This window comes from Mauremys reevesii, linkage group 6 (genome assembly GCF_016161935.1).
Source record: "Mauremys reevesii isolate NIE-2019 linkage group 6, ASM1616193v1, whole genome shotgun sequence".
Lineage (NCBI taxonomy): Eukaryota > Metazoa > Chordata > Testudines > Geoemydidae > Mauremys > Mauremys reevesii.
Window position 1 is genome coordinate 57,328,455 of NC_052628.1, and position 19,000 is coordinate 57,347,454.

At 41.3% G+C, this 19,000-nt stretch overlaps 1 protein-coding gene across 15 annotated transcripts in view; it reads right to left on the reverse strand.

Moving 5' to 3' along the window:
* Positions 1-19,000, reverse strand: part of MCTP1 (multiple C2 and transmembrane domain containing 1) — a 444,146-nt gene that overhangs the window by 250,076 nt on the left and 175,070 nt on the right. For all 15 annotated transcript variants that reach the window (XM_039545048.1, XM_039545043.1, XM_039545040.1 and 12 more), the window contains one exon: positions 9,181-9,295. In XM_039545048.1, the coding sequence (XP_039400982.1) occupies positions 9,181-9,241 (61 nt within the window). In that variant the 5' untranslated portion in view covers positions 9,242-9,295. The remainder of the gene's footprint in view (positions 1-9,180; positions 9,296-19,000) is intronic.

A 19,000-nucleotide genomic window follows, 5' to 3' on the forward strand; every position in this document is an offset into this window, starting at 1 on the left:
AATCATGGTGGTAATGGGACAGGTTCATTCCGTGGAACACCAATTCTGGGCCTGGGAAACAAGCACAGACTGGTGGGACTGCATAGTGTTGCGGGTCTGGGATGATTCCCAGTGGCTTCAAAACTTTTGCATGCGTAAGGGCACTTTCATGGAACTTTGTGACTTGCTTTCCCCTGCCCTGAAGCGCAAGAATATCAAGATAAGAGCAGCCCTCACAGTTGAATTACCATTGGGGGTGTTGAAATGCCTATAGTTATCCTTGAGGACCCAGACTACCCCTTAATGCCGTGGCTAATGAAGCCATACACAGGCACCCTGGATAGTAGTAAGGAGCAGTTCAACTATAGGCTGAGCAAGTGCAGAATGGTGGTAGAATGTGCATTTGGATGTTTAAAAGCTCGCTGGCGCAGTTTACTGACTAGGTTAGACCACAGCGAACCAATATTCCCATTGTTATTGCTGCTTGCTGTGTGATCCACAATATCTGTGAGAGTAAGGAGGAGACGTTTATGGCGTGGTGGGAGGTTGAGGCAAATCGCCTGGAGGCAGATTACGGTGTGACAATTCTGTTTGTTTCTCCTTGATGAAAACCCGCCCACTTGGTTGACTACTTCCCTGTAAGCCAACCAACCTCCCCCATTCAAACACCGCTTTCAGAGGCAATAAAGTCATTATTGTTTCAAAATCATGCATTCTTTGTTATTTCATCAGACAAATAGGGGGAAACTCGCAAGGTAGCCCGAGAGGGGCGGGTGAGGAGAGAAGCACCAGGTAGGGTGATGGAGGAGGGAAGGACAATGCCACACTACAGTTCAAAACTTATTGAATGCCAGCCTTCTGTTGCTTGGGCAATCCTCTGGGGTGGAGTGGCTGGGTGCCCATAGCCTCCCCTCTGCATTCTTGGGCATCTGGGTGAGGAAGACATGGAACTTGGGGAGGAAAGCAGGCGGTTATACAGGGGCTGCAGCGGTGGTCTGTGCTCCTGCTGCCTTTCCTGCAGTTCCACCAGATGCCTGAGCATGTCAGTTTGCTCCCACATTAGGCTCATTAGCCCCTGGGATGGAGAGGATAGGGGGAGCGAAGAAACATTTGCAGCTGCGGGAGGGAAAAAAAAGGGAGAGTAGTATTTAAAAAGATCCCTTTGTTCTCTAAAATGTAAGACTATTTCACACTGAATCAAGCAATTCACATTACATAGTACATGTGCTTCACCCCCCTCTGCCCCCACCACCGCCCCACCTCTCAGCCAAACGTGAACAGCTCAGCATGAACGGGCCTCCATCCACAGCGTGGCAAAGGCTTTCAGAGTACCTCCAGGAGAGCTTCATGAAGATGTCCCTGAAGGATTTCCACTCAATCCCCAGACATGTTAACAGACTTTTCCAGTAGCTATACTGACCGTGAATGCATCCCAAGTCTTCAGGACAAATTAACCCGGGATTGCAATCTCGATTTAAGCGCTACTCCACTTGCCGAGGAGTACAGAAATTGGATTAAAGAGACCTTTAAATCGAAAAAAACGGTTTGGTCATGTGGATGGAATCATTGGGGGGGGGGTTTCGAATTAACTCGGCTAATTCTGAAATAACAGACTAATGTAGACCAGGCCTGAGGATAGGACAAGCAGCAATGGGCTTAAATTGCAGCAAGGACGGTTTAGGTTGGACATTAGGAAAAACTTCCCACTGTCAAGGTGGTTAAGCATTGGAATAAATTTCCTAGGGAGGTTGTGGAATCCATCACTGGAGATTATATAGAGCACATTAGACAAACACCTGTCAGGAATGGTCCAGATAATTAGCCCGGCCACGAGTGAATAACTGATGACGTCAGTTATTTCTTTGATGCAATCCTATTTCTTTACAAAGAATTTTACACAGGTTCCGTTTCTCTGAACACAGTAGGTACAACAACATGTGTCCTTGTTTGTAAATCCAAGTCTGTTTTCCAGCCAGTCCTGTGCTCCATGGAGTTTTATCTCTGCTCCTTCTCAGGGCTATGCTACCAGCTGATTTATCTGTTTTTATTATAGATTTCTGAATGCTTTCTTTTTCTGACACACACAGCTGAATCAATCACACTGAGCCCCTTCACTAGGGTTGCCTACTTTCTAATAGCAAAAAACCAACACCCTTGTCCCGCCCTTTCACAAAATAACAATTATATTATTGGAGAAAGTGTTATCAGAGAGCCAGACTCTTACTCTGACTCACATCAAGTAATAATGTATTATGTGTAAGCACATACTGGCACTGAGAATAGCGGAGCTACTTGAGAATAATGGAGCTTCTCGTACAGTAATATAGTATTCAATGTAATTAAGGGTGTTAGAAATTGACACTCAAAATTTTTACTGATGCTCTGATGGAATAAATGTAACACCTACCATGAAACTGAAATACTCATGAAAAAATGGAAACACCTTCTACCTTTTATTCTATAAACAGTTCATAAGCATTTAATATGGCAAGTAATTTTCAGATTTGTAATTATTCTGTTTTGGCATATTGTCAATTTAGGTACTCATATGACCCCTATATCTGTAGCATCTGAATGCGATAAACATATTGTGGGTGAAATCAGGCACTAAATCTAATCAGGCACTAAAATCAGCCACTCAAATACATTTTTTAAAAGGATAAAAAGTCTTTAATTGTATGTTTCAATACTGTGTTCATTTAAAAATATATTTTTTCCTTATGTATCCAGCCATATATCCATTCATCTAGATGGAAACTTGCCTTTGTCTCCATTATCACCAGAAGTTACTATATTTTTTTCTTTGAGTGGAGGAAGGCCAGAGACAGGAAGGATCAAAAATTTCCTGTGGACAATGGCCAAATTTTTCAAACTTGAGTGCCTAAGGTTAAGGTAGACACTAATTACAATAAATAGGTTGATATTTTAGAAGTAGTGAGCATGAGCACTGAATAATCTGCAGCTCAAAAAAAATTTTTTTTTTTAAATCAGGCCACTGATCTGGATATCTAAATACCCATATGGATTCTCCCCTAAGATGTGTTACAGGAATGTAGCAAATCCACAGGACCAGATTTTATTCTAGAACTGCTTTAATTGAATAAATAACTGTGAAAGGGCAGATTTCCATCCAATTCTGAGCAGGGACAGTGAGCAACAGAAGCCATCTACGAACACTGAAAAGCATGCCAGCTATACACTGTGCACCACAGAGGTATGTTACAGTTTAAATAATTATAAAATGTTAAATAGGACAAAATTTCCATTTGTTCTACTACTTACTCTTATTAATGCAATATTTTCACTGCAATACGTTATATCGGCACAGAAATGTATATTTAAAAAAGTCTTAGATTTAGGTGCCAGTACTTTGTCAAAACCTTGAAACACAGAATCCTGCACCTGTGCAAAAATCTCAAGGAAGTCAATAGGACTACAAACAGATCAGGGGGGTCCTAGGTAGCAGATCTCAATGCAAGATGCCCAGATTATAAAAAGCAACGAGACAAACCACCAGTGGGCAGGCCTGTAAGGAGACTCAGGAAACAAATGAGCTTCTGTCTCGACTAGTAGTCAAAAGCAAATAATACTCCTCTGCTGAGATGGACTACAAGTCCAATAATTTTCGTCTGACAGCCTCCCGATCCTGCCAGGATGCAGCACTTTGCCCTGAATCCCACCTAGAAATTTAGACTTCTTAGCTTGAAATGGGTCAGATAAGCAACATGAGAAAGAGCCTAGAACAACAGTAATTTGAAGGATAGATATTGTTAATTCGGTGTTAAGAGCTTCTTAGGCCTGGTCTACACTAGGAAGTGAAGGACCTAAGACAGGTAAGGACTCCAAACAGGGAAACATTTATTTTTTAGAAACAGGGATTTATATAAAAACTGGGGATATTTCAAAAAAGCTCAGAGAGCAGCTGGGAAAGGCATGGCAGCGTAGGGTCCTGGGTGTGCAGGGCTTCTTCTTAACATAGGAAGTGCTGCATCTAATTAGTGGAATTAGTGTACTGTTACTATTGTGCATGTAGACTTTTTTGTGGCAGGCCTCAGAGGAAAAGCATACAGGGGTCCTGCTTTGTGCAAGACCCAGGAGAGAGAGCACACAGCACTAATAACTGATAAGCACTCTGTACTGTAAGGCTTACTGGACTTTCAGGAGACTTGGTTCCTCTTTGGTCTTGTTCACTGAAACTGACTAGACAAGGGACGACATGTTCCAGGAACTGATGGGCCAGCTCCAGAGGGAGAGGCAGCAGAGAGAGAGTCGAGGAGAGAGTGTCAGCAGCAGCGCACACACACACCTGGACGAGGAGAGGTGGCGGCAGAAGACCAGCAGGCGACTCAAACGCTGATGTTCTGCAAGACCGCAGTCAGGAGGAGAGAGCCCTCTGCAGTGCATCTGCAACCGCCTCCAACGCTAAGAAGTCCCCTAAATTTGTACAAGCTCTTTCTTTTACAGCATCAACCAGTCCAACTCCAAGTTCAAACCCCTGTGTATTTATTTTAAAAGCGTTTTTTGTGTTACTGACTGGGTCTTTCCTTGAGGTGTATGCTTGTGCAGGGTCCTGGTGCCTGACATCCCCGAATGTAAAGGCAGGCTTCCTTCACATATGCATTTGGACCGTAGTCGACGATCTCCCGCCCCCCCCCCCAAAATAGAAAGATTTATTATTAATTACTAAAACATGTCCTTAGTTTTAAAACGTCCTTGGGAAGTGGGGAAACTTGGTTTATGATCAGCTCCGCTGGGATATTCTCTCAGCACGGGTGTCTGGCTGATCGTACAGCAGCCACCACCATTCTGCACTTGCTCAGCCGGTAGTTGAAGAGTTTTTTTCAGTGTCCAAGGCGCCTGTAGGGGCTTCATTGAGCCAGGCATTTAGCGGGTAGCCGGGTCCCCGAGGATCACTGTAGGCATCTGCACATCCCCAACCGTTATTTTGTGGTCCGGGAAGAAAGTGCCTGCCTGGAGGCGCTAAACGTTGGTAAAGGCCTGGTGGGCTGGTGCCAGGATAATGACAGCAATCCCCACGGTAGATTTGCCCACGCCCCAAAGTGTTCGCTATGACGGGTAGCTGTCTGGCGTTTCAGTTTTTCCAGGCTGCCATGGCCACACTGCACAGTCAGGGCTGCTCGCATCCTTGTGTCCTGGCGCTTCAGGGCAGGGGACAGCAAGTCACACAGTTCAAGGAAAGTGTCCTTACGCATCCTGAAGTTTCGCAGCCCTCCCACGCATCCCTGGTTTCGCCACTGTGTCATCCCAGACCTGCAGCACTATGCGGTCCCACCAGTCTGTGCTTGTTTCACCATGAACTTGACCCATTGCCACCATGATCTCCACTGAGCATCTGACTGTGGAAGAGGTGGTTGACAACGGCCATAGTGCAGCGATGATCGTCGCGGGGCTCTCCATGCTCGCTGTGCTGTGCGTCGTGTGTGTAACCACCAGAGAAAGGGCGCGAACAGATCCCGCCGCGGCGCAAGGGAGAGGAGGAGGGGGAGGGGACTTTCCAGCATGCATTGGGGTGAAATCCCACAATCCAATGGGCAGAATGTGGACTCAGAAGTCGAATTTGTGTATTTAGTATGGATACACAAATTAATCCACAAATTCGACTTAAGTAGATTCGAAATAGTCCTGTAGTGTAGACAAGCCCTTAGTATTTTCCTCCCACAACTGATGCAGCCACCTGCTATGCTCATCACTGATATGATTAGGAGGAGATTAAAAGAGAAGTAAATCTAGCCCTGTTTTCTCCTGAGACTGCTAAGGAAAAGACCCAACTCCTTATCAAGAAGACTTAAACATGACTGCACCCAGGTCTAAGTGTCCCCATGGGACGAGATAGTAATATGATACTGCAGACAGGGCACTGATTTAGGACTTTAGGCAAGCCAATTCATCTCTCTGTCCATCAATTTCCCTTCCCCATACTTGTGTGTATCAACTATTTAGACTGCAATCTTTTTAGGGAGGGGTGAGCACAATGGGGCCCAACCTTGAATGGGACTTCCAGGCACTACTGTAATATAAATAATTAATAAAAATAACAATAGGGCATTTCAAACAGGAATTGGGCAAAACATTGTTTGACCCACCCAAATAGTCTGCTGCTGGATTCCTCTCAACACTGCAGCACAAACTTGATCTTCTCTGTACCCTGGTGATCTTGAGTGTTTTGTTTCCTGGTTTTAAGTTAGTTAGGTGGGCAGCCAATTGGACGAGGATGCAAGTTACAACAGCAGCTCCGCTCTAACAGGATGGCTGTTATAGGCCTTGGATCACTCAACTACTAATAGTAATGTTTATTAGATATGACTTTTTCCTCTGATGTAAGTGCAAAGAATTTTCTATCTAGTTTAACTGAGAAAGTGTTTCCTGTCATATATAGTATTTATGTATCGTTTTCATTGTGTATCTGAATAATACTGCTGATTTCTCTGTTCTTAGTTTTTATTAAACTTAATCAGGAAGGTTACCTCACTAAGCTGTGATAGACTCCCTGTTGAGGTGGGAGGCACCAAAGTGGTGTGCCAGACTCTTTTTTTTTAAATTATCTTGGGGGATAATACTTTCAAATCACTATTTTCAGGTGAGGAACTCTTGGAGAGGAAGCATGGATAATGGAAAGAAGGATGCACTGAAAAGGAAGAACTACCTTTAGACATCCTGATTTTGAGAAGCCCCCTTCCAAATACTAATTACCTTCAGGAGCAAAACTGGCTCAAAGAATCTGTTTTTTTCACTGGGATAAGATTCCTTCCCCAAAAGATCTGACAACAGACCTAGTTTATAAGGGCCAGATGAAGGAAACAGGCTAATAAACATTCTCTGGAAGTGTCCACCACTGTAAGGAATCCAGGACCAGTGGTGGGACATGGACCAATCCATGCAAAGAGTGAAGAGTTAGACAGTAAACTGTCCTGAGCCACATTTGAAGAGGGCTAAAAGGCAACCTTGAAAACTGGACCACTTGCATGCAAGCAGACGTGGCCCAAGAACCTCAAGCACATCCAAACTGTTGTGTAAGGCTCAGACTGCAGACCGAGACAAAGGTGGTGAATCGTTTTAAAATAGCCGGTCGGCAAGCTTGTAGAATCTTATGGGGCTCCAATGAACTTGATATGCTGAGTGGGAACCAAAGTTTTCTCACCCAACTGGATATTGCAATTCATAGTACACAGGTTTCACCCTTGAAACCTGTCCAGTCTCCTCTGTTGGAGTCTTCAGTCTTTTGAGTGTCCTTGTTGCTTGCAGCATAAGTGGGGAGGAAGCGAAAAGGCCAAGCTGGGGCCACTGTGTTCTCTTTTATACCCTTAGTCCCTGTGCTTGGAGAACACAAGTCCATGTCTGGCGGACATTGCTGAGTCCCCAGGCAAAGTTGAGCAATTGCACTGGTGTGGCCTTGTCCAAGCGTGTCATTGCATTGTAGTTCTGTTTCTGGACAATGGCTGTTGATGGCTGTTCAACACCCGCCCAGCCATTGGTTACTTTCCTTGTTGCTGCTGGAGAGCTACTGACTATTCTCCATCTTACAGCATGTTTTAGTGACAACCATACAACACAATCACATAACTTCATATGCACTAAAGATATGCATATTTATATAGAACAATGACTTTCGGCAGATCATAACCTTTCTCCCGATACCTCACATGGCATGCTTTATATGCAAGATCACAATTATATATAAATAAGGAATATAGGGATTACAGGGTGCTCCTCCAAGGTATAGAATGTCACAAGAGCGATGTCTGTAACATTGCTCCAGATCAAGGAGTCAAAATCGAGACATCTGGTCACCCCACCATCTTCTGTCCTGGCCTACACAAGGCTAATGCAGAGCATCTCTGCAGTGTGCAGGGAGTTCAGATGCTCTCTAGCATGGTTGCTTGATTAACGCCCCCAAATTTCTAAAGGCCTACCAAAAGAATTAAACTTCTAAATTATAGAAGAAAAATAATAACAAAATGTAATTATGCTAATTAGTTATAAAAATCTTGCTCTCACAAAACGCAAGACATTTGTACTCATATTTTAATTTCAAGTTTAAATAAAATAAGTTATGTTTTTATTCTAATGCATTTGATTCAGAGACTGAGTCAATTATATGGGCATCTTTCTACCTCATAGAACATCATAATATCTTGTTTTATGAACATCAAGCACACTTTGCTAATGTACCTATATACCACGAGGAAGAATAGAGTGATAAGTTATTCTTGAAACAGAGAGCCATATTCAGATCTGTTACACTGGTGTAAATCTGAAGTAACACCATTGATTTAAATTGAATTACTCCAGATTTACACCACTGTAGCTGAGATCTGAATCTAGCCAGGCAAATTTAGACTGATCATGTGATGTGACCAATAAGTCTTTCTTGGAAAGATTCTTGACAATATTACTGTTGCTATTATATTTCCCACACAGCTCCTCGGTATCTATTTCACAACAGATTCAAAGTATTTTTTAGTCAGATTTTCACATCAGACTGGCTCCTCATAAAAGTCTGAATATGCTTTGTTCAGATGGTCTGGTTTTCAATGGGAGCTGCAGATGCAGGTTCCGCACCACTGGAAGAAAAAAATATATTAAACCGTGTATTCCTATAGGTCAATTTGCCCTGTAAGAATGTTTCCTTTTTTTCTAAACTAGGGTGCCCAGTGCATGACCCAAATGCAACTTGTGAAGCACTAATATGTAGCCGGCAGCTGCAGACACACTGTATTTGCAAGACTATGACCAAAAAAATGGATCAAGTAGAGTTTTTTAATGCATGTGCATTATTTATCTCAGGGAAACACATTTGGGCATATTTGTTCTTAGCCAAACATTACAACCTAACACTTAGGGCTTGCCTACATGGGGACACTTGGGAAAGTTAACCCAGTTAACTGAATCTCCTGTGTGGATGCTCTCATTCAGAAGTAAAGCGTCCACAGTTCACTTTAGCTGTGGCTTCTGAATGAAATCATCCACACAGAGGATCAATATGGTTTAACTAATGCACTTTAAATTCACACCTTTAGTTCATTTGGGTTAACTTTCCTAAGTGTTCCCATACAGACAAGCCCTTAAAGACATTTTTCAGGCCAATAAGCCATTAGAAGTATTAGTACTGTATTTCATTCAACTACCAAAAACATAACTTACACGACACACATAAAACCACATTTATCAGCATATTCTTACCTCCACGATCCCGTGCTGCTAAATTTTGACCCCTTTTTAATGTAATGTCCAACTGGTACATTCCGGAATCAGCCAAGGGAAAATCTGCATTACTAGTTCCAATTGTATTTGTTCTCTGAAAGGCAAAAAAACCAACAAAATAACTATATAATACATATGGCAGAATAAAGAACAAAAAATACATCCTAGAAGTAAGGCTGCAAAACCCCAAGCCCAAAATCCTGCAGAACCCCAAGCCCACACAAAGTCCCTCTGACTTCACTGGAACTCCTCACAGGGACACCAATATCCACTCACATGGAGTCAATTACAGGTTTGTGGTCTAATGGAGTGGAGCCAGGCACATGCATTCACGAAGAGAGCTCTGAACTTCCCGCCCAATCTACACTGGTGCAGAACAAGTAATGTATGTCACAATAGTGATGACTACAAAATGCTCGACCTAATCATTGTTAGTGGAAGCCCAGCTGGCTAACTCTTAGCTTATGTCTACTCTACTAGCCAGGGGTGAGATTCCCATCTTGCATACATATAGTCATACTAGCTCTCATTGAACTAGTATATAAGTAGCAGTGCAGCCACAGTAGCACAGGCAGTGGTGGCCCAGCTTAATCTTGGTGGAAACATCCTTGGCATGTATCCTATCACTGCCAGTGCTACCATGGCTATGTACCAGAGTGGCAGGTTTGCCAAAATAAGAAAGGGGAATCTGAAGGGAATAAGAGGACAGAAAAGAAATGGAAGCATTCATACACAAAGTATTGAAGGAACACTCTGACCAAACTTTTAGTATTATTTATATAACACCATTGATGTCCATGGCATTTCAACAAATAGACTCTTTCTAGAAATATCAGTATAGGAACTGCAGGTGTTCTCCATGCCATTCTGTCTTCACCTTGTCTGAATTCCAACAAGTTCTCTCTAGTTACACAATCCAGGGGACAGCTTCCCAGAAAATATACAATCATTCTGAAAGCAGAGACCCTGGATATATTTTCATAGCTTTTGCAAATTTCCTTTTATTTACAGCTGTCTAATAGTGATATGTCATAACTGTTGTATAATAAAATTAATGGAGCATAATTCCAATTTCACTTTGTCTGGTGTAAATCAGAAATAACTACACTGAAGCCTATGGTGTTACACTGGTATGGGATCAGAAGTTGGTTCATAGAAAAATTACCTTAACAATTAAAAACTGCTAACCCCTCAAAAAAAAAAGTGGATCCCACTTTCACTTTAGAATATTCCCACTTGCACTGGATTTCTGCTACTTAGAGAACAAACCAAACCAAAAAGAAACCAACGTAAGTTCCTCAGATGCCAACATCTGCTCCTTACAACAGGAGCTTCCACACCTGGGAAAACTAAAATCCTTGAGGATGGTGCAGCATAGTCCTCTCTCTATGACTAGCCAGGGAGAGCAAGATTATAGCCCACCTTATTTTTGCCTTCTTTGGGATGATTAATCCTCCAAAGTCACTGGTAGCAATCTAGCCCTCTGTGTAATCAGCCTTTGAAATAAATAATATTTTTCCTTCTTTTCCCATTGTTACTTTAAAGTTTATTTTATTCTGTTCATTTTTTCATAATTTGTTTTGTTCTGATAGATACAGGAAAGGCTATTTTTCTTTTATCAGGGGGTAGCCGTGTTAGTCTGTATCCACAAAAACAACAAGGAGTCCAGTGGCACCTCAAAGACTAACAGATTTATTTGGGCATAAGCTTTTGTAGGTAAAAAACCCACTTCTTCAGATGCATTATGCTCAAATAAATCTGTTAGTCTTTAAGATGCCACCAGACTTCTTGTTATTTTTCTTTTGTTATTCAGGCGAATAGCTACAGCTCAGTTCCTGAAAGTTCCTGATTATTTCAAGAACTAGTAAATTCCCACATATATTAAAGCCTTAATCTTGACCTTTTATATTTTATGGATCCAATGAAGTAGTTAATGGATAAAAATGGTGTTGTTTCTGCAGAACTCTCTTGGCTGGTAGCTGAGGGTTAGATTTTAGCATCAAAGCTCTACTATAAGTTCTTATGGGATTTTTTACACCAAAGTTAAAAAATGTTATACTTGTACCATGTTGATAATTTGCCAGTAAAACTTTTGACATTGATTAGAAAATTCAAATGAATAAAGCAAATAAAAATAAAGTTTGACCTAACTACACAGTCCAGTAAACACTATAAATTTGCAAAGCAAAACAAAGTGAAACTCATTTGTAACCATTTGATTCTGAAACAACTCTTCCTTTCAAATGCATATGGAGCCACTGAGGGTATTAGGAAGACAGAGCTGGGTGTCATCAACATGCTTAAAGCACCTCAGCTCCCATCTCTTCACTAGCACTTGATCCAGCCAAGACAGTCAATTGCCTTGCCCAGTATTTGGATACGAATGGGACATGGATAAGAATTAATGGACAGACTCAATATAGAGATGGTGATGTTAGTTGGTTAGGGGAAACAAATGGAAGGCTGGTGAAGATAATACCAACTTTTCTGGTCGGGGAGCCATTGAGTCACAAAGCTCCCAGCAGCAGAATTCCAGTGCCTTTCTTCAGGAATAAGATTATTTTCCAAAACTAAAACAATCCAGTATGAAAGCCCCACCTAGGGCCAAAAAGAGGGTGTGAGGCATAACTGCTACACCCTGAGGCCTAATAGGATGTGGAGGCGAGACACTCTACCATAGACTTGAGTAACCTAGCCAAGACCATATAGACTAGCAATGCTTCCCCTGGCAATGAAGAGCCTGTGTGAGAACAAACAAAATCAGGAGCCTCCCAGGTTAAATAGGAGACACTACACAGCACATCTAGAAACCAAAGCTGGTGCAGAATTTGGCAACTCATTTGTTCAGGTCTCACCTGAAGAAGAGCTCTGTGTGAGCTCAAAAGCTTGTCTCTTTCACCAACAGAAGCTGGTTCAGTAAAATATATTACCTCATCCACCTTGTGTCTCTAATACCCTGGGACCCACACGGCTACAACAAAACTGCAAATAGTAAGTGGTAGAAAGTTGAGCCACTATCTCTGCATTAGGAGTGGTGCTTATTCAACTAAATGATTAAAAATGGAAACAAACTATAGATATGACTAGCAAATGAACCACCTTTCCAATTATCTTTAACAAACATAACAAAAAATAGCAGTCAGAAAATGACTGTTAGTACATAGGGATCACTGAAAGGCTGCTGTCTCCTTTGGAAAAAAATGTTAAGACAAACTTTATGACCAACAGATTACCAAACACTTCATAGAATAAGCGTTCCAGACAAAATTGGAAATACCACCCAGGGATTAAAAATCTTGCTATTGACGTGTTTTACAAGGATTTTAAATTTACATTTAGGGATTTGTTTTAATCCACTATTTTACGTCTTGGGTCTTACTGAAATTTATGTCCAAATAAGTTGCTCCTTATGTACTTAGGACCATCATAGCCTATAATACTAGCCAAAATGAAAGTCAGCATTCAATGGTTGAAAGGCAGCTTTCAGACCTCGTGCCATCTGTTGCATACATTAAAAAAAACACAAATCAGGCAGTGTCAATTTGCAAGAAGGAACCTGGGAAGTGTCCTTCAGAGACTAGAAGCTTCTCTGAATCTACTGGTTAATATCATCAACAATACTTTCTTAAAACTCCCACACTCCACCTTGTCACTTGAAGCGAGAAGTATTTTCTTCCACACATAAGTATCCAGAATAGACACCCCAGAACCAGACCTATATCTTTATTGTGATATCTGCCATTCCTTTAAGTTAGCACTGAAAGATAAACCTAAGACATCTGAAGAAGCAGAGAGTCTGAAGGAAAATTTTGTCTTCTTCTCTAGCATCCTAGAATGTATTGAGAGTCTTGAAATATATTATCTTCACTATGAAGTCAAATAAAAACATTGGAATGGCAGATAGCAGAAGGCCTTTAATATCTTCTGTTTCATAGAATGTGTAATCATTAAGTGTTTAAGCTCTCAGACAACTAGAAATCCTCTAAGGGAAACAATGCTTGAACAATTACTTTTCAGCTGCAAAGAGTCCTGTGGCACCTTATAGACTAACATCTTATAGACTAACAGACGTATTGTTAGTCTATAAGGTGCCACAGGACTCTTTGCTGCTTTTACAGATCCAGACTAACATGGCTACCACTCTGATACTTTTCAGCTGTATGCTGCACTTTGAAATTACTTTGTTATGTTGGTAGTTTGTCTCATTCTATTTAGGAATAATCTTGTTAGCTAAATGATATTACAGTTCTTGGATCCAACTTAATTCACAATGAAAATATGGATGAATTTTTCTCTCAAAAGAAAACAGTTTACTTAGCTAATACAACCATCACTGCCACAGAACTCTGAAATAGAATACAAATTGTACAGAAACATGAGCATGATGAAAAGATGATGTCTGATTAAAAAGATCAGGAGAGAGAGATCAATTATAACCACATTTTATGTTTAGTAGACATTGCATTAAACTCTCCTGATCAGTGCTTTTATCAAATCAGTGAGAGTGCTGCTTTAATTTTCTGTTAAAGGTCTAAACCAGCAGTACATTTTTCAATAGTCTAAATTTAAAATAAATGGATCTTCGGTTATAACTTGTTACTGAGTCGTGACATTTTTAAATGGATTTTCTTACATGTCCTAAAAAATGCATAATTTCAGTGAGTTTTGTCTAAATTCACAAGCAAAAATCTTTAGTTAGTGTTAGTTAAGGTTGCTATGATCAATAAACTGAACCATAAAAAAATGGGAAATACAAAATTAAGATTAAAAAGTATTAAAAGGTTTCAAAATCAAGCACTCTTAAGTTAGGATATGCCAGAATGATGTTGCCCACACAACCTTAATTCAGCCCTCATTATGATACAGCCTTTAATTACATGCAGAAGTGACTATCTGAAAAGTTTGGTGTAAGTGACTTGCCCGGCATCACATAGGAACTCAGTGGCAGAGAGACAGATAGACTGCGTCTCCATAGGGGCATTCAACTGCCTTAACCATAAGATTGATACTCCTTTCTCTCACTGCAACCCCCTGCCTCTTTCACTACAAATCTTCAAACTTCAGGTGAGCCAAGGTTCCTATAGACAACAGCTTACTTCACTACCACAATGCTGAGTAGATCTGCCCTGTGCGCTGAATGAAGCGGGGTCCTTTTGAAGATAAACAACTACTCTTTGAAGAGAAACACCCAACTTATTCCAGTACAAATGGCTATTAGTCAAGATGGTCAGCAGGGCCGGTGCAAGGATATTTTGCACCCTAGGCGAAACTTCCACCTTGCGCCCCCTTTCCCCCCCACCCCTCCCCCTGGAGCATCGCTCATTATAAACTTTCAAAAATGAATACTGCATAATATGGCATTGTTCATGTATACTTCCTTCCTTCATTCTTTCATATCAAAATCTACTACATTTTATTTTACCTTTAGAATATCCAATTATTGTTATTAATAAAATTTATAAAATTAGAATGGCGGATAGTCCATCATACAACAACAACTGACAATATCAATATGACAAATTTCAACAACCTACACATGCATATTCGCACATGATAAACATATACACTCAAATACTTAACATACACACACAATTGACACAAAGTATTAGTGAAATGATGCAGCAGCAATTGCCAGAGTCTTAGATCTGAAACAACTCAACAAAAATTGTTAGCCTCAGTCAACAACCTCCGAAAACTAGTAAACTTAGCATTATGAACTGCCTGTCAGAACGGGTAATGGCTGCGCATGACAAGAAAAATGACATCATTGCCACTTTGTACTGTAGTGAAGCAGTACGCTTGTGCCCGCAATGGAGAGCTGGTGTAGGCTATAGCTGTAATGTACGAGAGAATGACAAGTTAAAATGCAAGTTCAACAACGTTTCTCTTTTCTTTATTCATTCGTTTTCCAGCAACAGTGTAAAAAAAAAATGTGGGGCACCATTTTTTGCTGCCCCTAAATCTTGGCGCCCTAGGCAGCTGCCTAGTGGTTACACCGGCCCTGATGGTCAGGGAAACACCCCCATGCTCCGGGTGACCCTAAACCTCTGACTGCCAGAAGCTTGGACTGAATGACAAAATTGCCCTCTTGTGTTCATTCCTTCTGAAGCATCTGGCACCAGCCACTGTCATAGACAGAATACTGGGCTAGATGGACTATTGATCTGACCCAGTATGACTGTTCTTATATAAAATTTGAAAAAAATTACCCCTTCTCACCTCTAGTTATGGAAGAAATGATGCCCTGTTTTTTTTATTTATTTATTTATGTATATATCCACGTACTTCATCCATCACTAGAGCTAGTTGAAATTTTTCTAACCTAACCTTTTTTAAAAATAAAAAATAGGGTTGTTTTTTTTGTTTCAATACCACTTCTTTTCAATTATAGCTATCTTCAAACATCATCCTTCTGAGGTAAAATCTTGAATCTAGAGCTGGCTAGAAAATGAAATTTCTTTTCATGAAAAATGTATCGTTTTTGAGGATGGGGGAAAGTCATCCTGACCCAGGACAAAACTTTAAAAAAAAATGCAAACATTTTCATGGAAAGAGTTTAAGAAAAATTCCATTTGTGGAAAACAAACGAACAAACAAACAAACAAAAAAAGGTGGTGGTAGGGGGAACGGTTGTCTTCCTGGCTCCCTGCCTGAAAGGTTTTCTAACCTGGCTGCCAGAGAGTCAGGGAACTTGCACACTCAGCCTCCTACCACTGGAAGATCTGCATCTGGGAAGGCAGTGGGAAGAAAAGGAAGGCAGGGGTTTCTCTGTCTCCCCTGGAGCTGGAGGGGAAGCAGAATTGTGCCTAGGGATCTCTCCCAGTCCAGCTCCCAGAGCTGGCGGGGGGAGGCAGAACGGGACTGGGAAGGGAGTGGGTGGCAGAGTGCCTGGGCAATCAGCCTCACCAATCCTCTAGGAAAGCTTCTGTCAGTTTCACTTCACATGTGGACAGTCGGGGAACTGTAAACTCAAGTTTCCTGATGAAAAGTCAAAATTTGGGCCAAAATTTAAAATTTCAGTTTTGTGAAAAGGGCATTTTTCAACAGAAAAACATTCATTCAGGTGAAAAAAATTGTTCTTGATAGTTGGAGGCCATTGCTGAGGATGAATACTGACTTCCCTGGCACCAAGTGTCTGACTGCACTGAATCCAAGATACTCCAGAATTCGTATCACTCTGTGTGTTTTCCTCATCTTTACATCTCTGTAGAGCCCTGGTCACAAAAACTGTCAAGATGAGATAAGTGAATTTTCCTCTTCCCTTCCTTTTGCCTTTAACTTTTCTCAGCCTGTTTCTCTCAGTGAATCTTGCAGAGGGCACTGGCTGGGTATTAGACAAACACATTAATGAACCAAAACTGTTAGTCTAAAAATCTGAAATAACAAAGTTTGGACTTTTCTTCAAAAAGCTCTGCAGCCAGGGAGGACTGGCTGAGCCACCAGCTGCTGCAAAGGCAGAAGGAAGAAAGAAAAAAAAAAAAAAGGAAAGGAACTTCAGGAAGTAGGGAATTTGCTTGGTGCCAGTGAATGACATTTTTTACCCCCACGCTGCGTACAGTTTGCAGTACCACCCCTGTAACAAACCTGTGGACCTTACCACAAAAAAGGCTGATTTGCAGACGCATGTATGTACAAAATGTTTGTTTTCAAGAATCCTAGTGTGTTCTTGGTCATGACAATCACTGATGTCATTTGATCTGCTGAGGAGTTTCTGTTAATGCAGCTGACACAGTTTAATCTATTTCAGCTTGTGAATTCTGATCCATATCTAAGTGTTACACCACATTTGAGCTTTTACAGATAGGGAATTGCTCCCTTTTTGCTTATATATGATAGAAAACTCATTTATTTATCCTAAAGAATTTCTAGAGAAACTGCCGGACTCAGGCGGCAGTTTATACCATAGTACGTACTTTGTTGCTCAGGGAGGTTCTCTCTCTCTCTCCTCTACCAGAGCCTGTGATATTCATCCAGGTGAAGCAAAGGATGGAAGTTTCACCTCCTGAGTTTAGAGTGTTTTGCCCAGATCTCCAAATTTGCAACATATTGTGCCACCCAATGAGCAACTGGATGACATGCCTTTAACAATTCAATGCCTTTACTATAACAACAATACGCTAAAATGTTTTTTTATTACAAATAAAGGATGTGAAGTAAATAAAAAGAATAAGCTAGTGGACTGTTAGTCTTATCCTAGCAGCAAAGAGCTTGCTTCAATAATACAGTCAAACAGCTTTTAGGGCCATTTCACATTCGAGAAAACACAATATCCTACTTCCAACATGCCATGTATTCACTAGACAAAATGCTGTTAAACTGAAACACAGGGGGGAAATGTACTTTTCAAATTTTGAAGCAGACAACTAAAATTGCTGCTACACGCAAACTATGTCATCATTTAAAAAGCGTGTTAAGGAAGATCAAAACACAGTCTGACTCTGAGCTCAATTACACCACTGAAGTTAGGAGTTACATCTGTTGATACTGATGGAATTATACCAAAGTACAGCAAAATCAGAATTCAGACCATTAATCATAGAATCATAGAATATCAGGGTTGGAAGGGACCTCAGGAGGTCATCTAGTCCAACCCCCTGCTCAAAGCAGGACCAATTCCCAACTAAATCATCCCAGCCAGGGCTTTGTCAAACCTGACCTTAAAAACCTCTAAGGAAGGAGATTCCACCCCCACCCTAGGTAATCCATTCCAGTGCTTCACCACTCTCTGAGTGAAAAAGTTTTTCCTAATATCCAACCTAAACCTCCCCCACTGCAACTTGAGACCATTTCTCCTTGTTCTGTCATCTGCTACCACTGAGAACAGTCTAGAACCATCCTCTTTGGAACCTCCTTTCAGGTAGTTGAAAGCAGCTATCAAATCCCCCCTCATTCTTCTCTTCTGCAGACTAAACAATCCCAGTTCCCTCAGCCTCTCCTCATAAGTCATGTGCTCCAGCCCCCTAATCATTTTTGTTGCCCTCCGCTGGACTCTTTCCAATTTTTCCACATCCTTCTTGTAGTGTGGGGTAGCTCCTTACAACCCATTTGAGAGCGGTGCCAAGACCACACATTGGTTTAATGGCCCACAGGATCTTTATTGTTCTGTCCACCAACATTTCTGTCCCTCTTTATGTGGCCATGAACACAGGCATTCTTCTTCAAGGCCCTTGCCTTGATGTCCCTAGCCTCTGTTTGTCAGAGGGTGGAGATGGATAGCACGAGAGAGATCACTTGATTATTACCTGTTAGGTTCACTCCCTCTGGGGCACCTGGTATTGGCCACTGTCAGAAGACAGGATACTGGGCTGGATGGACTTTTGGTCTGACCCAATATGGCCATTCTTATGTTCTTAATATTTCAAATATTTGCCCATCTAAAGAACTTGAGTAACGTAGTTAATCTGCTGCAACCTACATCTGACCTCCAAAAATGAATTCCTTCCAAAACAAAGGGCTCCTATACTTGAAAAAGTGCTTACATGTCAGAGGAATGTGTCTTTAAAGAAGTTAATAGGATATTTACAAGCTCATTTGGAGAAAAATGAAATCAAGTATAAAGTTGCCATGCATACACATATCTACATGTATGTATCAGTAGTAGCTGACATAGTGGGCCAGGTCCTCAGCTGGTGCAAGTCAGCACAGCTCCATTGAAGCAGGCTCAGATGCAGGTCTGTGGCACTGTGAAAGAATAAGTGATACCCCTCTCTTAAAGTCAGAGGCCTGGGAGCTGGCCTGGCTGTCTGATTAGCCACAACCCATGGCACCTGCGAAAGAGGTGGACCTTAATTAGCAGACC